Source organism: Pipistrellus kuhlii, unplaced genomic scaffold (assembly GCF_014108245.1).
Source record: "Pipistrellus kuhlii isolate mPipKuh1 unplaced genomic scaffold, mPipKuh1.p scaffold_m20_p_7, whole genome shotgun sequence".
In the NCBI taxonomy this organism is placed as follows: Eukaryota; Metazoa; Chordata; class Mammalia; order Chiroptera; family Vespertilionidae; genus Pipistrellus; species Pipistrellus kuhlii.
Genome location: NW_023425573.1, coordinates 43,225,061 through 43,249,354, shown reverse-complemented (window position 1 = coordinate 43,249,354; position 24,294 = coordinate 43,225,061). Strand labels below are relative to the sequence as shown.

Genomic DNA, 24,294 nt, shown 5'->3' with positions numbered 1-24,294 from the left:
CAGAGCATGATTCATTCCTTTTGATTAATAACATTTTCATTTTATGTGCATTTTCAGATTAAGTTAAATTTGTTTTGTAAGAGAAGGTTTCTAGTCCTGGAGATTAATGAAAGGGGAGACAGATTGCAACTTAAAGATATTGAAAAACAGAACCCTGAGCTACTATTTTTCAAATTGAAAAAGAAACTTCATGGGAATATTACTTTGGATATGGTAAACTATGGATAAATATCAGTGGCATGGCCGTAATAAGGCTACCTTTGTTTTCACTGCTCTTGCCTCCCAAGGAATTTCATCACCTTCCACAAATTACTTTAGTACATCTTTCTAAAATCACTTTAAATTAATCATAATGTCTGCTTCATCTATAAGGCTCAGTATCTTGGAACTTGAAGTCAACATTTCTGAAATCAGACTGATGAACTTTTCGATAAAGTATACCATGACTCATATTTTCAGAAGCACACATGATGTTTTATAAAGAAATTAGAGAGGGGGACCAGTATAAAATGATAAAAAAGACTGCTTAGCTAGTCCAAAATCCACTTTTTTCCCCCATTACAAAAGCTGAGGAGCCCTGGCTGCTGTTGCTAAGTGTTGGAGTATTGGCCCTCATACTAATGGGTCATGGGTTTGATTCCCGGTCAAGGGCATGTACCTGGGTTGTATGTTTGATCCCCACCCTCGGTCTGGGTACGTGTGTCAGGCAACCAATCAACGTGTCTCTTTTACATATATGTTTCTCTTTCTCTTTTTCTCTCTCCCCTCCTTCCCTTCTCTCTAAAAATCAATGTTGATTAACAACAACAACAACAAAAAGCCAAGGAAAGGGGGCATAAATGGTAATGAAAGGAGACTTGACTTGAGGTGGCAAACACACAATACAATTTACTGATGTATTACAGAATTGTACTCTTAAACCTATATCATTTCATTACCCAATGTCACCCCAATAAATTTAATTTTGAAAAGTTTATGATCAGAACTACTAAATGCCATTAGTTACAAATAGCAGCAGGCAGTATTAGGATAAGAATCCAGGTCTCCTCACTTTCAACTCAGTGTTGTCTCAACTACACCAGGCTGTAAGACTTTCATATAGATGGAGTATAATTTTTCTCATAACTATGTGAATAAAGGATGGGTTTAAATATAATAAACATAGCAGTCAATTCAGTTGATGAAGATTCATAAGCCTTATTTAACTCTCCCCCTGTTTCAGCATTCTCATTTTCATCCGGGCATCATTTAACTCAGTAGTGCCATACCTGGTGTGGGGAGGAGTACCTCTTTTCATAGGTCAAGCGATTCCCTTCAATGGAGAAGCGAAACCCTTTCCTCCTGATGCTATCATCAGATTCAGATTTTTGGAATTCATCCTCATCTTTTTCTTCTCCACCGGACTGTTCTTTCTGTTTTCTTTTCTTTCTCCGGTTTCTTCTCTCCTTGGCACTCTTGGAACTCAACTTGGAGGCTTCAGATGAACTGTCTGAGAGCTTGCCTGCTGCGCTGGGTTCCCTGGAATGCTCTGAGGCAGTTACAGTGGCTGCCTGCTACATTGAGGAGAAATGGTTTTAGCGTGGCACTAGAGAAGACTTTATCTTCTTAAAAAATAGCCCAACTATTTGCATGACATTTAAAAAATACATTTGGCTGACTCAAGCTGATCCAACATAGAAGCAGCTCTGCAATTATTAGAGGGAGTTATTTTTTCTTTTCACCTAATGAACGCTTGCAGTTAACTTGGTGTTCTCTGTGCTAATATTTATTGTGTTTGCTTCACAAACCACATATTCAAAAGGATCAATCAGGCACGAACAAAACCAGATATTTATTGTCCTTTTGGGAATTTCATGTACTCTAAAATTGGTATTTACTTAGCACTGTCTTCTTTTCTTTGAAAAAGAAACTGGCACTTGTGAGAAAAGCTGAGGAGTTAGTTGAGGTCATATCCAAAGGCAGGAAAAATGTGATAAGAGCTGAGGTCCTCTCTCCAGTTATTGAAACTGGGCTGTCCAATATCCTCAAAATATTGTCAATAAAATCCACCGAAGGTAGTAAAACCCCTTCCTCAGCCCTGCTTAATGCTCTATCAGAAGACTAGAGAGGGCAGGGCCAATGTTTCTGCCAAGCAAGACAAAACATTCAATTCCCCAATACAGTCCCTAGCTTCAGCTCAGTACTGGTTCTTGCTGGCCATGTGAGCATGGACCAAAGCAAAGCTTTTTTATTGCAGCTTGTACTGGCAGAAGCTGGCAATGTTTGATTACTATTACTGTCTCCAGAGCATACTCATTATTGGAATTCCTTCAAATAAATTAATATTACCCAATCAAGTTGGGTAAAGACACTGAGTGTGTATGCTAAAGAGTGAGGAAAGATGAAAATGATAGAATAGTGACACCTCCCTATAAGAACAAGTAAACCTTAGGTTTCCTGATCACCATAGAATTGATAACTTTCATATCGCTATTGGATATTGCTATATCAGAGAACATTATATTATTTGATGAGTTCCTTATTAACATAAGAAAAGCAATTAAGAACCACATTAAAAACAATATAATTTGGGCCATTGAAAGAATGGACTATATTCTAAGAAAGAGGTGAATATTTTTAATTTCCAATAAATTTTTTAAATAACCAATAAAGTTTTTTTCTAAGAAAAGATGATTTCTTAAGATTTTTTCCAAATGCCAGTAATACCCATTCAGTAAGTGCCTTTCACTTGAGAAGACCCAAAAATCATATTTCCCTTTTATTCTAAAAATATCCAGCTGATTAAAATAGCATCAGAGTGTTCTATTGTGGTTAATATTTTAAACAATTTATTGTAGAATGACTAAACTAAAGGATCTACATAGATGCTCAAAATGTAGATATCTTTACTAATCTCCTCTACTACCAGCTTCTCTTAAAAACAATCAAATTATCTGTCTCTTTCCAGTATTTTTGTAACAACCATAACAATAAAAAATATCACACCGTGAGACAGGACATATTTCATTTGATGAATTTACCTGAGCTGCCTCTTGCTGCTTTTTAAGCTGTTCGAGCATCTGCTGAAATTCCGCCTCTTTCTGCTCTGCCTCTTCCATGGTGGCCTGATTCTGCTCCTCATAGGCCATGGCCACCACAGCCAGGATCAAATTTATCAGGTAGAATGAGCCCAGGAAGATGACCAGCACAAAGAAGATCATGTATGTTTTCCCAGCAGCACGCAGTGTCTGGAAACAACAACATCAGCATTCGTTTTCAATATTATTTCATTCACTGTTGGCCCCAGCTTTCAACTTACTTGTGTATTTTGAAGGGTTCTGACATACACCACAAGAATGATGGTCACACTCCCTCCCACTTCTTTGTTTATTTCTTTAACCTTAACCTCTTCTTCCCTATCTAATGCTTTCCCATGTTGAACTCCAGGAAGGAATTCTTAGAATGACCAAGAAGAGAACAGAATCGAGTAAAATACCACAGAGAGGTTCAGCAAGGAGCTGAGTCTTCAATGAACGTCAAGGAAGAAACCAAAAGCATCTTTCTACATCTGCTTATGAATTTTCATCCCCTGCCACCCGAGGGACGTAGATAATACCTGAGGGTGTAGATGGAGCCAAGGAGAAGGCATGCCTTCTGTTTGGGAAGCTGTGTCTCGGAAGGGTGGTTAGTAAGTTCTGAGTCCGGGGGGAATTAGAGAGAATCACTGTCCCCAGCATCACTATGCTTAATAAATGTCATAATCAATAAGATAAAGGAACTCAAATCTCCTGATTTCAAGTTGTGCCCTTTCTATGATGTTGTGCTGTGGTTTGAATTTCATAATTAGCTTGGTTTTCTTCTATGCTTCTACTTAAACGCAATGTGTGATGCTTCAGGTTCTCACCAGTTGGTAAAGGTTTTCCCAGAAGTCCTGAGTCATCAGTCGAAACAGGGACAAAAAAGCCCAACTGAAAGTATCAAAGCTTGTATAGCCATAGTTGGGATTTCTGCCAGCTTTCATACATATATATCCTTCTGGACATTGACTGTAATGGGGAAAAAGCAAGTTTTACAAGAAGTTGTGCCGTTTTATTTTATTCTGGTAGCATGTTATAACATCATCTATTTCAATGAATACAAATATGATAAATAAGTAACTAATACTTTTTTCAATTTTTTTACATAATTTTACTAGCCACTGATATCATTATTAACATGTTGCATAGAATTTCTAATAATATTTTACAAAATTGTTTTTTGTCAATAATTAGCATTTTATCTCTTTTTCATTGTCCCTACTATGGAAGCCTCCAGAGTTAACTCTTGGCTCATATATACTCATCTAACAAAAAAATCATAGAGCCTGGCTGGAGTGGCTCACTGGTTGAGCGTTGATCTATGAACCAGGAGGTCATGGTTCAATTCCCAGTTAGGCACATGCCCAGGTTGTGGGCATGATCCCAAGTGTGGAGTGTGTAGGAGGCAGCCAATCAATGATTCTCTCTCATCATTGATGTTTCTCTCTCTCTCTCTCTCTCTCCCCCTCTCCCTTCCTTTCTGAAATTAATTTAAAAATTATTTTTAAAAACATTATTAGAGTTAAAAGTTATAAAACGTAAGTACTTGGTTAATATTTAGGTAAATTGTCATCTTATAAGTAGCCATAATTATACTAAATTAGTATAAATGAAGTTAGTTGGCTGTTATCTGTCAGTTTCCACAAAAAAGAGACAAAATAAGTGTGTGTATATATATACATGCACATACACAGGAACACACATATATTATCTGCTTACCCTGCATCAGAGCTATTTCCACATAGCAATGCATCTAAAAAACCTTCCAGAAAATAATGATATCCTATTTAGAAAAAAGAAAATCATGTGATGAACATTTGCATTACATTGAAAACTGAGAACAACTTTGAGAATTCATTGAGTAATTTAAAATACACCATATAACTCAAAGACACAGGTATTTGCCCCTTCTCTCTACAAATGTTAGATATTACATTCAGGGGATTAAATACTCACTAGTATTTAATAGAAATTGTTCTTTGTAAATAGAAAATTAGTGGAAACTATAGGTATTAACTTAATATTTCAAGAGGTATCAGTGTTTTTCCCCAACCTTCATAAAAAATAAAAATTGCATTCTGTAAAAGTAGATAAAAATAAAATGGATTCCTTTGCCTTCTTCAAATTATCACATGTTTAAAAATAAAGGTATTATATCTTTTCTGGTATTCTATATTTTAAAACACAATTTTTAAAAGTTTAATAATTAATTATAATTTACATTATACCAACTTCCAGAATATATCATAGATGGCTTTTATTTTATTTTTTATAGGTATCTTTATGTCTCTGGAAATTCCTTAGATTCTTTTACTATTCATTGAAGAGTCACTTCTGTGAATTATTCTTTGATATCCTTTAATTCTTTCCCTCTAAAGATTGGCAAAATTGAGAACTTCCTCTGTGCTGCCAATAACATGTACATATTTCAATTATTATTATACTCATTATCCTACAGTGTAATTAGTTGTTTACAAATATTGTTTCTCCTTGAAAGAAAGCCTAGTAGTTAATTATTTCCATATTATAGTATTTGGAATGTAGTAGTATTTCAACAAAATTTACTGATTGAATAAGTAAAGGGAAACAAGAAGAGAAACACAAAATTAAATAATAATTTTGTAAGAAGAATTTTTCAGGAGAAAAATTTTATATTTTCTCAGAAGAAATATTTTCTAGATCTTAAACTTTCAGAGAAATTTACCCAATGCATAGTTCTGTAAGGGATACAAAACACATAATACAAAATATAATTTTCATTTCTAACAACTTTATTTCTTTGAACATAGAAAAATTATAATAGAATTTTTAACTTTTATTAAAAATTAAACAAAGTGAAAGGAATATGTAGTTTCTGGAGGAATTTTTTATATCAGTTATTTATGTGAAGTTTTATTCCCAATTAAATTCACTGATTTATAAGCTTAATCTGAAAAAATTTATTTTTAATTTTAATGAATTTAATTTTCTAATATTTTCAAAGAGAAACTACTTAGTTTATATTTGTATTTGTTTTAAAATAAATGTTTTCAACAAATGGAATATTATTAGGAAACAAATTTTAGAGCTGAAAATGGCCTTAGATATTATTAACTTTGAATATATGAAAAATGGCACCCAATAAATTTTCACCACAGAGAATAAACCCTAAATGACATCTTCATAGTCAGCTCCTTGTTATTACATTAAAAAAAAAATTCAGAGAGTTGACGACATCAGTGAACTTATTGGCATAGGAAGTCAATAAGGGACATTTCATGAACTGTTCTGACATCTATTTTTCTTAATCAAGGTATTTTTTTAACCTAAATATTTACAACTTTGTAAATTATTTGTTAGCATATCATTAATATCATGGAAGAGTTCAAATGTAGCAACCAAGGTATTTTCTAGATCTGCAACTATAAAAAGACACTGATTTATTTTTAAGATTATATTATCATTACCTTAAGAATTATCAAGTCCCCAGTAGCCTTTTATAAAAACAGTTACTAATGTTTCTTCCCTTTTTGATTTTTCCCTGTCACCTTAAAGTAATAAATTTTTTCTATAAGCATCACCTCAAAATAATAAAGATATAGCTAAATTTAAATACATCTAAAGTTTAAATTTCATATATTTAATATTTTTCTCTAAAAGAGCATTCCTGTTACCCATGAATCATGTTCTAACTCTCTCTGGCTTTGAAATATTGCTACTGGCAGATATTAAAATTAAATAAAAGAGAAAATTTCACTTACATTTCTTGTCACTTTTAAAAGAGAAAGGATATTAGGCCAATTGTTTTTTCCATCCTTTAAAGTAGACTATTTAAATATTTGACTATTTGGTCTGAACTCTTGAAATAAAAATAAACTGAATTCCCACAAATCCACTGATTTATTTGACATTTTTATTACTCTTTTTAAAAGTTTAATTCACTCCAATTTCCTTCTACTTGATATAATACTACTTTTAATTCTTATTCTACAAATACAATATAAGAGTAATGTTTATCTTTAGTCTCACTTGATTTCCATAAAATGACAATAAAAATAATTTACTAAAACATAAGCATCCTGAAGCCATGTGTAATCAGCATTAATTTCCTAGCATCCTATACAGTTTCTAGTACATAAAAGGCATTCTATCTAATAAAAGAGTAATATGCAAATTGACATTCACTCCAATACACAAGATGGCTGCCCCCATGTGGTCAAAGATGGCTGCCCCCATTTGGACACAAAATGGGCACCACAAGGTGGCCAGCAGGGAAGGGCAGTTGTGGGTGACCTGGCCTGTAGGGAAGAGCAGTTGGGTGGGGGGGGTAGGTCTGCAGGAGAGAGCAGTGGGGGGACTAGGCCTGCAGGGGTGGGCAGTTAGGGGTGACCAGGCTGGCAGAGGAGGGCAATTAGGGGCAATCAGGCTGGCAGGGGAGTGGTTAGGGGGTGATCAGGCTGGCAGGCAGAAGCAGTTAGGGGCAATCAGGAAGGTAGGCATGAGAGCAGTTGGAAGCCAGCAGTCTTGGATTGTGAGAGAGATATCCCACTGCCCTCAAGAGGTCCAGATTGGAGACGGTGCAGGCTGGGCTGTGGGACACACACCCCATGCACGTATTTCATGCACTAAACCTCTAGTTCTGTAATTAATGTTTTATGGGTTACATTTGGATAGCACTTTACAGTTCAAAAAGGGCTTTAGAAATTCTTATGTTATTTAATTGTCTCGACCAGCACAAGGAGAATGTATAGCAACCAAAGATTCCAGGAAAGTTTCTAACTGAATTCTTCAGCTTCCCTTATGACAATACCACATAAAATGCTACTTATGAGTCAAAATTAGAATAGCTATGAATAAAGTAATTAAATATATGTGCAAAACATTGCTATGGTGATTAAGAGATTATCAACTATGATGCAACCATTAAAAAATATATATATCTATACCAAAATGGAAGGCAGATCAACAATAAAAAATAAATCTACATAATAGTAATTCTTACTTGAATCTTGAATATATGATTTCCAGTCAAACTCAATGACAGTTTCATTTACAAGTGTGCCATTGTAATTCACAGTTATATTCTTCTCTATGCTATGCTCCTCCAGGGAGGAATTGGTGGGAGGCCATTGGACACATTTATTTCTCAGGTTGCCCATAAACAGCTGCAGGCCGATCAGCGCAAACACGCTCAGACAGAACACCGTCAGGATCATGACGTCTGAGAGCTTCTTCACAGACTGGATCAGGGCCCCCACGATGGTCTTCAGGCCTGCAAGAATGGAAGAGGGCCATTACCATGAAGACTTAAAAGGTCTGAAAAAATAAAAGCCTTACAATTTTCTTGAAAACATAGATTCCATGCACAAGTCTGAAAATGATGCCAATGCTAGTGAAAAAACAAAACTTGATGGTAGGCTGGTGCTTCTGGAGATGACCTCCAGAAAGAAACAATGAAATGAAGATCCATATCCCAATATGTTGGAGAGAAAATAAGGGAAGATTCCTGATCGTCATAAAGTCCATATTAGGAAAGGCTCTTGTATTAATATTTCTCTTTTTGCTAATGAAACTTGCCCCATAATTTTTATACCAAATATATACCAAATTTATACCAGATACCAGTCAGTTTTATACCAAATTACCTGAATAAATATTTTTGAATTTCTATTTATAAGTAAGCAATATTTTTATATAAAACTGGGGATAATTTGGAATATAAATATACCTTAAGATAATACATTTTCCATGCAGACTCATGCTAGTCTGTATTATCTTATTCCCTTGCCTTTAATATATATATATTATATATATTGATTTAAGAGAGAAAGGGAGAGGGATAGAGATAGAAACATTACTAATGAGAGAGAATCATTGATCGGCTGTCTTCTGTATGCCCCTGGAGATTGAACTCACAACCCAAGCACATGCCCTGACAGAGAATGGAGCCGTGACCTCCTGATTCATAAGCTGATGCTCAACCACTGAGCAACACTGGCCAGGTTTCCCTTGTCTTTTTAAACAATATTAAGATTACATTGTATTTGCACAGATATCAATGACTACAATAAATAAGAAATTACAGATCAGTACATTCAATAGGGACCAAATCCTTACAATGAATATAGAGAAAAAATTGACATTTCTAAGCACAAATCATACAGACTCTATATTACAGTGTCTGTGGCAAGAACTTGTTAAACTCCAAGGCTGATAAAAAATGTGAGATCAGCCCAACTGGTGTGGCTCAGTGGTTGAGTATTGACCTGAGAGCCCAGAGGTCACTGATTCCATTCCCGGTCAGGGCACATGCCTGGATTTGGGCTCATCTCCCACAAAGTGTTGTACAGGAAGCAGCAAATGGATGTTTCTCTCCCATTGATGATGTTTCTATCTCTCTATCCCTCTACCTACCTCTCTAAAAAAGATCAATAAAAAATGTGAGACCATAAAAACTTTTGTCCCAATAATAAGAATAATTTTCTTTAAAACACCCTATTATGATTACTATGATTTTAGTTATTATGTTTCTGATTTTCTGAAGTGCTAAACATCAAACAAAGAAGCTGTTGCTAAAAAACACATGATGGCTTTTAACCCAGCTCTCACCTGGAATGACTGAAATTGTTTTCAGTGCTCGGAGAACTCTGAATGTTCTCAACGCTGAGACATTGCCCAGGTCCACAAACTCTGTCACATATCTGCAGTGGGGAGTTCACACACAAACACAATAACAGGATACAAAGAAAGAGCTGTAGATAAAAGGAGCCTTGTGCTTTACACTAACCACTTCTTACCTGGGATTACAGAAATAGTTTTCAAAGCTCTCTGAAAGTTGGAAGAGCTGAAAAACTGCCTACGCTTACAAATTCTGTTACAAACCTGTAGAATTAAATCAGAGTTATTAAAAATTTAAGCAGGATTTTATATATTTGCTTGGATCTTTTATAAAGACATTCTTGGTGATTTTAAATGATAATTGTGTCAATAGCAATTTAAATAATAGAGCCTATTGCTGTGGGTTTCTTTATTCACATAATTTAAGGCCATCAACTAGATGTAAACTTCACGAAGTGCACAATCCTGTTGCCATTTTGAAAAGCAAATGCCATCAACATCATGTGTAACTTAGGAGAATTAAGTTAAGAGAAAGCTTAATTGTAGTTCCAGGTTGCAGTTAGAAAAAAAATGCATACAATTATGCAAATGAAATTTATGCATGAAAAGGCAGATTGCCTGACTAGCTGTACAGGACAACGTTTTTCTAATGTAACCTTTAAGTGAAAGTTAGGCAAACTAAGGACAATATTTTATGGGGGCCCAATGATGCTCTTGCCATTACGGCTATTTTGCTCTAAAAATCATCAGTCTCAAAATGCCTTCTTTTAAATCATGGCCAGAGGGAATGGCAAAGAATTGGCACTTCCTGGTTGGATTACAGAAAGAAGAGGAGAGAGGCCGTGTTTGGAGCCCTGAGTATATCAGCTCTGCTTCTCTTCCCATCTACCCAGTATACCTGTAAAGGCTAAAAAAGTTCTCTCCGGAGAGAATGATGAGGGCAAGTGGTGCAGGTCCACTTTCCTCCACACGTTAATTTCACCCACTCCTGAATGACCTTCTGTTACTTTTTTGAGTTTCCTCTCTCTTGGGGAAATTTACCACTTGAAAAAAAAAAAAAAAAAGTTGGGATGTGGGAGTAGGCAGGGATGTGATATTGTGCACATACTGAGTGTATCTGGAAGGGAGGCATGAATAAAAGGTTTATGTTGAGGGTAAAGAGAGATGACAATAGTCATAAAGGGAAATAAGAAAGAAAGAAAAGGAATCAGTTTAGAAGGAGAAAGTAGAGTAAGACTTAAAATTACTTGCTGATGAAATAAAAATTTAATATATTAAATACTTTATCACCCCCCACCTCAGTGTGATTTGAAATGTTTTGATGCTAATAGATGTTTATTTTCTATTATTTTACTAAACTAATAGAGGATAGAAAATTCAATGGGTAAGGTCAATGAAAATTGGTGCGACCAGCAGAGTTGTTTGTGCCTGTATTTTTTAAAAGTCATTTTCACAGATGTAAAATGAATAAACTTTTTCTTTCTTATTAGTGTGTGTGTGTGTGTGTGTGTGTGTGTGTGTGTGTGTGTTGAAAAAGCAGCATGAATGAAATTTGCTATACTTTTGTTACATGTGAAAACTGTCATTTCAACCAATGCAAAGACTTTATGCCAAAGTGAAATGTCACTTTGACCTCTGTTATACTAAATTAAAATCGGAAGCTTAAATGTATAAATCACACGAAGATATTCTGCAGTTACAGCAAGCTTATTCTTTCAAAGCATAAACCGTCATCGAAAGCCAAACCATACTCTTTTGAAGTTTCAAAAAAGGCACTTACGCAAACGTAATGACTGTAAAGTCGAGCCAGTTCCATGGGTCCCGAAGGAAAGTGAAATCCTCTAAACAGAAGCCCCTGGCAATAATTTTTATAAGTGACTCAAAAGTATATATCCCAGTGAAGGTGTACCTGGAGATAAGTATCCAGAAAGAGTAGATAAAGTAATATATTTTTCATCACATGTCAATTTCTTATCACCCTATTAGTGGAATAGGTGAATATTATATTATAAAAGGAATCTAAGCAGGTTGATATTATTTTCATGTAAATAAAACACAGCCCTTACTTTAAGTTCAATTCCCTAGAGAGCAGAGTGAGAAATACATGCTATATAAAGTCTAGCTAGGTACTATCTGAAATGTCTTAGTATTGACATTAATGCATAAAGCCCCCTGAGAATTCTAGTACATTCATGTGATGGAATGGCCAATCCATAATATTGCAGAAGCATAAAATGATTTTTCCCCCAAAAGTAAAAAACTCAGTTTCAATCATGTTTTATGAATGAAAAACATTGACAAATTAATAAGTCTTTCTCTCTTTCCATAAGACAGATTAACTTACTTGCAAAAAGAATTTTGTTAACAACAAAGTAGATCATTCCAGAGTCATAATTTAGAATGAAATATGAGGCTAACTCAGAAGCTTGGGATGTTTCCAAGTTTAAATCTTTTACTCAGAAGTCAAAGGATAAAATCACAAAAACTAGGATGACTAAAGACCTGTGGACCTCAGATGTCAATGTCAATACTTCAGGCATTCTTTGTATATAATGTTTTTTTCCTTCATAATCTTGTCCCTTTTCTGATTGGCTCTAATCTGGAACTTTCTAAGAACTGAAGAAGATCTTGGGAAGAGCTCTGGGCTGTTGTTTTAAGGGTCAAAGCCATGGAGTAATAGTGGTCACAACATGGGTAGAATGAGCCCACAGATCTGGACTCTCTGCTCTCAAATGTATTCCAGAACAGAGCCTACAAATGTAGTGATTAATGTTTCTGTTTTCTGAAAATGCTATTCTTTCACCTCAGTTAGTTTAGTTCTCAATCTATTGAATTCTCAAGTTTTAAAATCCCAACTTTTGGCATATAGGCCTGACATGAATAGGATGTGCCTGATGAAAGGGAAAACATTGTGAGACTCAGCAATGTCTTCTGATGGCATGTGTAACCTGCCCCTATAAATTTGTAACTCACTGAATTCATCTGAAATTTACCTGGGACCAAATCCTACTATATGGCTCTTTTTTGCAATTGTTTTCACCACATTTGCTTTGACCACTCTAGATCCTGAAGGAAAAGTGGTAAGTGTCCAAGAATGATGGGCTCCTGGTATCCACCAAGTATGCATGAATGAGAGATATTAGCCCACCCCTAGCAGGCTTATGGATCAATGAGTATCATCTTCCTGCTTTGAAATTGTGCCTAGAAATGCCTTTAAATAAACAAGCTCTTCAGTTTTATTTAGAAGGTACATTAAGACATAGTTTCAAAATCCTAACTATACATATGTATATCTATGTCTATATGTCTATATTTATCTATATGTATATACTTATATCTATCTACCTAACATACATATATAGTCACATAATAGATGGTTTAAAATATAAGTTGAACTTACTCTACATTCTTTGTCCATTCAGGAGGGTTACTCATTGTCATAAACACACAGTTGGTCAAAATGGTGCACATAATTAGCATGCTGAATAATGTGGGTTATTGTTAAGGAACACACACACACAAAAATACAAATCCATGTATTATATAAAACTGACATTGAAAAGCTTAAACTGAATTTTAGCCAGGGCTCATGAAAAATACATCATGGACATGTTATCTAATCTCTTTAAACTTCAGTTTTGTCATTGGTAAAATGTAGTAATAATATCAACCTCAGAGAGTAATGATATAGATTAAATGAGACAATGTACAAGAAAGCTTTATATAAGGACAAAGTTTGCTTTTGCTACTATTACTAAGTGAAATTATTTACCCCTCAGAGAACTTTAGAGGGAAAACTATGTGTAATTTGGGGCCTTATAGTTTTTGAGCAGAGAGATTGACTTAAACTATTTCAGGTGATTAAAATAGTAAGTTGTTGAAGAGGACACATACCTGCAATATTATAATTTCTGAAATAAATGTTACTTAATAGAGTTCAACACATTTTAAAATGTATATACAAAGAGCAGCATGGTGCTAGGTGTTGGGTTACTCTGTTTTGACTGAATTAACTGTAGCAGCCATGGATATGATTAAAAGTGAATATTATTTATGGCCAGGACTTAAGATGTTGTGAATATAACTAAAATTTAGCCTAAAAATGGTCTTGGGCAAGTCACTCAGGATCAGTTTGAGGTGCAGATTAAATGAGTTAATGTGTGTGATATGATAAGTATTAGCTAAAACAAGTGACTAAAAGGGACCTAGAAAAACAAATATTGTAATCACTCTATTTTTAGACATCAGGAAAATAAGGCCTAAAACACAGAGAAATTAGATAACTCAGCCGAGGACTAGAACACAAATTTTCTGCCTTCATATTCAATATTCTTTCTACTACAGTTTATTGCCAAAGCAAAAATTTTCCATTAAGTAAAAAAAAAAAAAGTAAGTTTTCATCAAATGACCACATGATGGCACTAGAAACAAAAACTAGGATATGGAAACCATACCCTTAAAAATGCTGAACATATGAGTTTCATATTTCAAATCTTTTAATTTTAACAATAACATATTTACATCACTGAGGATTTTCTTATTATCAGTTTAAAAATAGAATGATCTTTTATTTTAAGTTTTATACTTTTTTAAAGAACCAGGTTGTATGAGTTTATGATTATTATATAAGTATTTCTATTTTTCTTATTGCCAAAGCCATCAAATGAGACATAATCAGAAAGTTTTTGCCAATGAATATGAACAGTTGAAGTTATTTATAAAGTCCTTCTTTTTCTTTAACACCATGGGAATCACATTGCCACATCTCTAAAGACCATTTGGAAATATAATCTAAGCATCTTTATTAACTTCTGTAGTCTTTACTAAGCAATCAGTTTTGCTTGGTAGTAATAATTCAATGAGTTAAATTGGAAATTCAGCCAGTATTTCTGTAATTCCTTCACAGAATTCATTAGAAAAGTTCAAGAATTAGCTAAGTATTAGTCAAGCCCTCTGAGCCTCTTTCATAGAAAATATGCTTAAAGATTTATTTTAAGGTAAACTAAAATGCTATCTAATATAGATATGTCTAAACTTGGCTATGGAATTAGACTTCTTTAATATCATTCTTTGATGCCTATTTCTGATCATTACAAACTGTGTACAAATATAGTAAAGAGTAGTATAGCTATCTTACACTAGATTTGTAGGACTTAACACATACAAGTATTATTAGAAAGGTATATGTAGATATATAATGTTAAGACTGTAAGTTTCAGTGACATCTATGTGGCTAATATACTTCAAGAGTAAAGCTTATAAAAGAAGAATAAGGCTTATATGACAAAAGTAGATACAAAATTAGAGTGACAAGGCCATAAAATATATATGTGTCCTAACTTAATTTTATATTTAGCCAAAGCACTTATAGATTATGTACAAATAGTTAATATTGATTACTTGAAAAGGATATGAATGTACCAAAATCTTAATAGCTATTTTCCTAAGAGGATTGAAGGGAGTTAAAATGTACAGGGCAGAGGTGGCACTGAACCGGAAGATGGCCTTCCCTTTATTCAATACTATAAAAGTCTGTAAGATAGGAACACAACACAGAAGTATAAAAGTATAAACCATTTAAACTCTATTATCTGTCACAATGAATCTTCCAATGTTACAACTGTTGATGTGCACCATGAAGACAATCTGCCCCTGGATTTCTTCTTAACAGAGAGGCCATCCAAAGGCATCACTTACCTTTTACCCCATACTTCCCTGCAATTTCGTCACACAAGATATTTGCCAAGAGAATTTATTTATTTTCTTAATATTTTAAACATCTGAGTTAAATGAATGTCTTAAATGGGTGGTTATTTCATTTTATTCTGAAAATCGTAAGACACTACATTCCTTTATAGTGATTTCAGTTTTTCTAATTCAAATATCTTGAAAAGTAACTCTGTAGAATGCAACATCACTCAACAAAACTAATATTTTAAAAAATAACTTTTTTAAAAACATTTATGCTTATAAAATGAATATAACTTTATTGGTAATAGGAAATAAAAACAGTCACCATCAAACCCACTCTTGGGTTAGCTGGATATAATCCAATAATTGATTTTTGGAGGCCAAGTTTCCTGTAGAGTCACTGTTGACCAAGAGTGCTAAATTCTGTACTGGGATTTGTGAATTAGCTGACACATTGAATTCTAATCCCAATTGACTGGCTATCTCCTGTAGTGCTCTCCTAGCACAGAGGAGTAGATCAGAGCCTCTGTAGAACCCGTAATCCATAAATGTGAAAGAAACTGCATTCCAAAAATTAGGTCTAGAAAGCAATTAGCAGTGTGCAGGGAAAATAAAGCAGCAACCTACAATAGCATATGAAATATTCTGATTCAGTGTTTCTTAAGATGTTTACCTATAATCAGACAGAGTTGGGGATGGGGGAAACCATTTTCTTTGTGAAGAATATTTCATAGGAAAAGGACTTCATACCTTTTTAATTAAAATTTACCAATTCTTTAAAGTTGTGGGGTTTTGCTTCGATCACATTATGACAGAGCAAACATTTACTATGTGTACTTTCTACTAAAAATCTTCAGTAAGTGTTCACTGCTTCATTTAGTCTTCAGGTCATTCATTGATAGATCTCTCATTTCTTTTTCCCTCTAAATTCAAGTAGAGCAATCATTCCAAAACCTTCACTGAGTTTCTGTTGGAAAGTAGCACTTCCTGTCTGGTGTGAGTGGAATGCCCTGAATCAGGGCTATGAAAGTGTAGTCTCCCCACTGGTGCTGGTGTCCAAGTCATTGCTGGACTGGGACAGCATAGTGACAATGAGTGTTTAGAAACTTGTAAGTCAATTTGACATACTAATTTCATCAGTTAAATACACTAATAAAAAGGGAGTATGTTTTTCAATTTTCTAGTACTTAATTTTATTGTATTTTGAGAAGCATTGCTCTAACTTTAACATTGACCCTCTATTTCCTTTTTCATCTTTCAAGGTCTCTGGTTCAGAATGCAAGAAAAACTATATACCAAGTCCATTGTAGGAGGGGAGAGTTTTACCTGTACTTACTGGAGAAGCAATCGCCATGTCTACAATACTTAACCCCCCCTTTTTTTTCAGATTCATTCAATGCTCCTGTCCCTAAATGACATTCTGAGTTCATCATAAAATGGGAACAGACTTGTGCAATACAAATATCTTTGCCCTAAGGACACAAAGACACAAAAAGCCCACAGTGAGCTAATCAGGACTGAGTATGGCCCACCTTGCAAACCTACAGCATATGTTTCCTTTTTTCAAAAACATGTTAAGTAAAACCTAACAGAAATATTGGGGGCTATGAATGAGAGAGCCAACAAAAATATGACCTAGCATATATATTTTAAAACTAAGAATCTCCTGCCCGGCCTGCATGGCTAAGTGGTGGAGCATTGACCTATGAACCAAATCATGGTTGGATTCCTGGTCTGGGCACATGCCTGGGTTGCAGGCTTGATCTCCGGTATGGGGCATGCAGGAGGCAGTTAATCAATGACTTTCTCATTATTGATGTTTCTCTCTCCTCCTTTCCCTTCATCTCTGCAATAAATATAAACATATTTTTTAAAAAGATTCTCCTTATATCAAACAATATTATAAACTAATTTTGAAATAGATACTAGCAATTCAAAGATATAATGAAGGAGTAACAACTTATAGGTAGCCTAAATCATGGGTTTAAGGGTAAGAGGGATGATGATGGGACTGAATGTAGCTCAGTGGACAAGGAAAAATCACCTGACTCATTCTAAGGACCATGTGCATAAGAGGTCACCTGTGATTTTGGCTAGGTGTACCTTCCAGCCCGAAGGAAGAAGAAAGTAGATAGTGAAAGGGGTGGTAAAGCAATCAGTGAAGTTGGAAAGGCCAAAAGAGGGGGTAGAGAAAACGAAAATTCTGCCTTGAGAACTAAAAAAAAAAGGAGCAAAACTCAGAAACTAAGCAGAGAGGAGTCCCCAAAAGTAGTAAAAATGGCTGGAACCATTAATGTGAATAGAACAAAGACTACTGCACCCCTGATGCTAATAAGGGGTGTCAAAGCTAAAAGTGCTTTCACATGAAGGAGTCCATACTTTGTTACAAAAGTTAAAGGCAAAGGGACATAACTCAATTGTTCCAGCTTTAGTTGGAAATTTCACTGATTTTAGGTTGTATTCCCTTTTTCCTATATAATAAGAGTCTAATATGCTAAGTGTCTGGTCATCTGGTCTGCTGTTCAACCAAACAAAGTACACTATATTAATGATATGCTAAGGCCCCTCAACCACTCACTATGGCATGCACTGGGGGCAGACACTCTGACTAGTAGATTAGCTTGCTGCTGGAGTCTGAGCAAGATGGGCCGGACATAACTCTGGAGCTCTCCCATAGTCCCTCCGTGGCTGGCCAACCTCCCGCATCCCTCCCTAGCCCCAATTGTGCATTGGTTGGGTCCCTTGGCCTGGCCTGTGCCCTCTCACAATCCGGGCCAAGGAACAACCCCTTCCCAAGTGCATGAATTTCATGCACTAGGCCTCTAGTTTGTTTATAAAATTCATATAATGTGTGGAAGATCATTATTTTTAACAATATTTACAAGAAATATATGTACATTGTGTAAGTACTTGCAATTTGAATTTATAATGATATTAATGAAGTTTACTATACAATAATGTTTATTCTGTTTTAACTTTTCACAAGACAAAGAGATGGCCAAGGCATCCTTGCTAGGACTCCTCTGCTTTTCTCAGGTTGAAACATGTATACTTACTAAAAAACTTCATAAATGTCGCTTTATGGGTTTATTTTAAACAGCCTCTGATAAAGCAGACTTATAGGGCAATCTAATATATAGAATCTTAAATGTGTTACCATTTCTATGCCAGTAAGTTCCATTTAAACCTGCAAATTTACTGTTTGCAACTGATTTGATTTCTATTTCCTCATCTCTGTATCTATCCTTCTTATAGTTGTTTGCATAGCCAAGAAGCCAAACATTTTATTTACAAGTTTCAAGAATTAATGAGACTTAGATACGTGGTTCTCCAAATAATGGTATTAATAGTATTGAAGGGAGAATAGAGTCAAAAGGGAACATTTTATTTACAAGTAAAGTAAATTTAGAATTTTAAAACATATAGATAGATAATTGCCCTCCCCATTTAACAAATAAGAAAAGGCTCAAAATGGGAAGAATTCAAAGACTAGCCAAGATGTTATGTATCTCAAGTTGTATAAACAAATAGAGGGTGGGGCCAAAAGTAGGTTTGCAGTTGTAAGTACTCAAAACAATTTATTCTTGTGTTATTACTTATTAAGTATTGTGCTATTTTCCATATGAATAACTGTAAAACTACTTTTGCCCCACCCTGGATTTTACGTTTAAGCAAATCAAGATTTACCAACTGTTCAACTGAGTGTAATTTTTTACACTTTCCCCTCAAATATTTATTGTGGTAAACTATATAACATAAAATTTACCATCTTAACCATTTCTAAACATACAGCTCAGTGTTGACTTTTTTCATACAATGTATTAGATGGCTTATTACAGTAAAGTATCTTGACATCTTTTAAATTTAAATCAGTCCTATAAAAATTCATTAAAACAACTCAAGATACATTCTTTTTGCCTGAAGTCACTTCAATACAAAAGAAAAAGTTCAAAATTGGTATTGGAAGAGAAAAGTCTGATCCAATAGCATCTACCTTGAAACGGGCTGTAGGGAATTCATGAAATCAGTTTAATGTGAAAAATTTTGTGCTTGGAAACAAATTTCAAAATATGGCAATTTGATTGATTTAGAAAAATGAATTCTAAATATAAAATACCACTGTAAAGATATATTTGTAGGAACTCTTTATATCCTATACTAGAGGCCGGATGTGTGAAATTCATGTAAGGGTCTTGGCCCCGGCCCCAGCCCCTCTGCCGTTGTCCCTGCCCACCTCTGCAGTGGCCCCTGACCACTATCCGGAAGGAAGGATGTCCAAAAGGACACTGGTCTAATTAGCATTTTATGCTTTTATTATTATAGGTAATAAAAGCCTAATATGCTAAGTGTCCGACTGTTAACACTAATACGTTGTGTTCAACCAGTTGCTATGATGTGCACTGACCATTAGGGGGCAGACACTCTGAACAGTAGGTTAGCTTCCTGCTGGGGTCCAGTTGATCAGGACTGGGTGAGATGGGCCCGACATTCCCTGGAGCCTTCCCTTAGCCCCTCCCTGGCCTGATTGTGCACCGGTGGGGTCCCGTGGCCTGGCCTGTGTCCTCTTGCAATCTGGGACCTCTCAGGGGGTGTCAGGAGAGCAAGTTGGCCAGCCTGAGGGACCCCACTGGTGCACAAATCCATGCATCAGGCTTCTAGTATTAGGTATTGGTCAAATTTTTCCACTTATCTCCTCATGTAGCTACTAAACTAAAGTAACATTTATTGAGCCCCTGTATAATAAGCTATTAATAAGTGTGAGTATTGCAGATAACTAGAAAATAGCATGAAACTAGTGTTAGGTACAACTTTTAATTTCATTGTAAAAAATGTATTTTGTTTAGCACAATACATAAAAGCTCTGTGTTATGGCTTATAGAGGAAGCAAAGATACATAAATCATTACCTCAGGAAGCATATAAACTAGTGAATGCTCAATTGTCTCTACTAATAGAATTCAAAAGGATATATGAAGGTTTTCCTAGACTAGAGCTGCCCAATAGAAATATTATGTGAACTATAAATCTGAGCCACATATGTAATTTTAAAAAATATATTTTCATTGATTTTTTTTACAGAGAGGAAGAGAGAGGGATAGAGAATTAGAAACATCGATGAGAGACTAGCATCAATCGGCTGTCTTCTGCACGCCCCCTACTGGAGATCGAGCCCACAACCCAGGCATGTGCCCTTGACTAGAATCGAATCTGGGATATTTCAGTCCCCAGCCAACGCTCTATCCACTGAGCCAAATTAGCCAGGGAAATAATGGTTTCTTTAATCAACTATTTCCAATATGTCACCATTTAGGAACGAAATCAATATTTAAACTACTAAAATATTTTACATCCTTTTTTTATACAATCCTGTCTTCAAAGTCTGGACTTGCCCCACTTCCCGTACAATAATCACATGGGGCTAATGTCTACTCTGTTGGGCAGCACAGACCTAGAGGTAAACCATTTGTTGTACTGCGAGGTTCTCTTCAGCAAGATTGCCCGGTACAATATCATTTCTGACTTAAAGACAAACCGAGAAAAATAGGTAAACACCCCCACCAAATCGGTCAGCAGCAGCTTAATAATCTATAAAGAAACATTAGGAAAATATAAGTAGGATTCATTGGAACTCATGTGGTTTTTAAGAGTGCAGACTCTGGAGTTGGATGCCCGGTTCAAAATCTGGCTGTGGTGCCTTCCAGCAGGGAGACCCTAAACAACTGACTTGAATCTCCTGTGACTCACTTGCCTGTTTTGATAAATGTGAATAAAAGTATTTAGCTTATAAAGGTGTTGTGATTTCAATTCAGTAGAGATTCTCATGCCTAGTATTCTGAATTTTTTAAATAAAATAACTCAGGCCTTAGCACTTGGCTCAGTGGAAGGGTCCTGGGTTTGATTCCAGTAAAGGGCATGTACCTTAGTTGCAGGTGCTGGTCAGGCCACATGCAGGAGACAGCTAATCAATGTATCTCTCTCTCTGTTTCTACCCCTCCCTTCCACTCTCTCTAAGAATCAATGGGAAAATATCCTTAGGTGAGGATTAACAAGATAATAATAATAATAATAATAATAATAATAACAACAACAACAACAACTCAGGTGATTGTGTGATAGCAGGGCTATGAATCTGTTTTGGTTAACTAGTGATCTTTCAAATCGCTCAGATTATCAATAATTATGTTGTACACATGGGTTAATTAGCAAAAGCTGTAAGTAACAGAGGAAGCTTAGCAATGATCATGAACAACAGAAAATGCAGAATACACTATTGGTTATTAAGTTCATGCCTCCTCTTCAAAATTTAAAACAAGCAATTTTCAACTTTTAGCATACATTGTGTTCCAAAAATGTGTTTGGAAGTCAATTGTTTAGGACTTTGAACATCTTTTCCCACAACAGAGTACTAGGTTGGGCTGCAAGGTACACCTCTCTTTCCTTGATAATGCCCTGGCATCGGCACTAGAATTTCCTTGCTCTAACTTCTGCCAGAAGTGAGATCAAACTTTTTCCAGCTCCAGGCTGCTGGCTTAAGAAGAGGTTCCAGCAGGGAGGGGTAGAATGAGTTCTGGCAGGAGGAGAGGTGCTTCAGAGGCGTGGGGTAGAGAACTGCTTAAAGAAGTCAAGAGATTCCTACTATTGCATATCTTTGGGGACATTTCTCCTCCTGAGGAAATTCCATGGCATCTAATTCTGTTTTCCTTCCTGTGGGCACTCTAAATGGTCTCATCTACTTCCCTGCCTATTTTTTACAACCTGTGGATTCAGGCCACGATTTCTCTCTTTTTTTTGGCTCTTGGAGGGATGGGAAGGTCTCTCATAGGTTCTCTACCTGACCCTGAAGTGAGCATGTGGTATTAAAATAACTTCCCTAGTCTCATTCTGCTTTTCCCTTTAGTCTAGTGCCATGGTCAGCAAACTGTGGCTCATGAGCCACATGTGGCTCTTTGGCCCCTTGAGTGTGGCTTTTCCACAAAATACCATGCCCTGGGCGAATCTACTTTGAAGAAGTAGCATTAGAAGAAGTTTAGGTTTAAAAAATTTGGTTCTCAAAAGAAATTTCAATCGTCATACTGTTGGTATTTGGCTCTGTTGACTAATGAGTTTGTCAACCACTGGTCTAGGAATAATCAACCTAAAGAACAACCTGTGGCACTTGCCTGCTGGGGCCCTCTAAGCTTTAATACACAACCTTTACCTAATTATACATTGGTCTTTAAGCCAGCAATTCAATCACAGTGTTCTTAGAGGATAGTTGGCAAGGGGTGTCTGCCAATTATTGGCATGCAAATCAGATATCCTAAACATGCATGAGTGTGTGTGTGTGTGTGTGTGTGTGTGTGTGTGTAGGAATGGGCATGTGTATAATCTCCAGATTTATACAACTCTGAAACTAATTCAAAATTTTAAGCAATATTGCATGAGTCAACAAAACATATCTCTGAGCTCTATTCTTCATAGACAAGTATTTGCTGTAAGCGCCTGCAAATGAGAAGAATTTGTATGTAGAGAAGAGTCTGTAAAATTGCTGTCCCTGTCCTGTAACTGGGGAAATGGGGGAGGGGTGTGGGGAGGTAGAATCAGTGCAGGAGATGACCCTGCACTGGTTCATCTGGGGTGTCAGCTGGGCGCTCATCAGCCAAGGGTGGGGACACCTCTGTCTCTACCACAGAAAGAAAAACTGTAACCACAGGTGAAATGATAAAATCGGCAGTTAAACCTTTCTTAGCTCTGTACCTTATCCCATACAATGAGTGTGGTATACTTTTATTGTGCAGTTAGCTTTTCATTCACACACACAAAAAACAAAAAAAACAAACAAAAAAAAACAATTTGAGGCCCAGTTTTAGTACAGACTTGGTGAGAATTTTATGTCCATTTCTACATCTGAATGGAGAGGATTATAGTAGTACTAACCTCAGACTTCTTTTGAGTATGAATAAAATACAATTGTGAATGCCCTTAAGTTCTAAAGTACCATAAAATGATAAGGCTCAAAAGATTCAAAGTGTGTGTCTGCCCGGCTTTCAAGTATATACACATATGGACACGTGTTTCTGAGGGCAATGCCATTTTTCACAATGGAACTTTTTTGTTCAATAACTTTCCTCCCAAATTCCATATTTAGGAAACAATGCCATCAGCTTGTTCCCTCTGATACTTAGACGTTATACTTTCAAAACAGATTCTTATCCTACCCAGTATTCTCATTTTTCATTGTAAAAAACCTAGACCAAGTGTCCAGATGACTCCTATCTTGATCTTTTAAAATGTGGAGTGGCCCAGCTTGCGTGCCTCAGTGGTGGAGTGTCGATCTCTGCACCCTCTCCCAGCTCTAGGCTGTCAATGTAAGAACTTATAATAATTTTGTTTGAGCCAGCTGGCCTGGCTCAGTAGTTGAGTGTCGACCTATGAACCAGGAGGTCATAGTTTGATTCCCAGTCAGAGCATATGCTCAGGTTGTGAGATCAATCCCCAGTAGGAGGCGTGCAGGTGGCAGCCAATCAATAATTTTCTCTCATCACTGATGTTTCTATCTCTCTCTTCCTCTTTGAAATCAATAAAAATATATTTAAAATGTAAAGTGGACCATTGTTACTTCTCTACTCAAAGGTTTCTGATAATTCATTTTGCCCTTAAACTTCAAACTCTTTCGGATGAACTAAAAGGTGCCTTTTGCCTGGCCCCAGGTTCGCATCCCAACCTCATCCTATTCTCTTCTGAGTACAGTCCATCCCCATGACACATCCTCTGATAGACTCTCCTCTTTCTCTAGAAGATGCTTCTTTCTCTCCTTTCTATCTTTCAGATCCCAATATGAATGCCATTTCTTGACAGAGGCACTCGATTGAAGTGTCCTGAATCTGTCCTCTTTGAAAAATAAGGTGCTTATCAGACAACTGCAATCTGGTGGGAAATGTAATTATCTACTTATTTTAGAAGCTGATGCA

At 35.9% G+C, this 24,294-nt stretch overlaps 1 protein-coding gene across 4 annotated transcripts in view; it reads right to left on the bottom strand.

Annotated features, from left to right (window-relative positions):
* LOC118709625 (sodium channel protein type 1 subunit alpha) overlaps positions 1-24,294 on the bottom strand; it is a 101,245-nt gene that overhangs the window by 42,880 nt on the left and 34,071 nt on the right. For all 4 annotated transcript variants that reach the window (XM_045575272.1, XM_036421859.2, XM_045575273.1 and 1 more), the window contains exons 3-11: positions 15,067-15,185; positions 13,054-13,143; positions 11,434-11,562; positions 9,645-9,736; positions 8,038-8,307; positions 4,776-4,839; positions 3,884-4,025; positions 3,021-3,227; positions 1,269-1,553 (exon numbers count right to left, since the gene is read on the bottom strand). In XM_045575272.1, the coding sequence (XP_045431228.1) occupies positions 1,269-1,553; positions 3,021-3,227; positions 3,884-4,025; positions 4,776-4,839; positions 8,038-8,307; positions 9,645-9,736; positions 11,434-11,562; positions 13,054-13,143; positions 15,067-15,185 (1,398 nt within the window). The remainder of the gene's footprint in view (positions 1-1,268; positions 1,554-3,020; positions 3,228-3,883; positions 4,026-4,775; positions 4,840-8,037; positions 8,308-9,644; positions 9,737-11,433; positions 11,563-13,053; positions 13,144-15,066; positions 15,186-24,294) is intronic.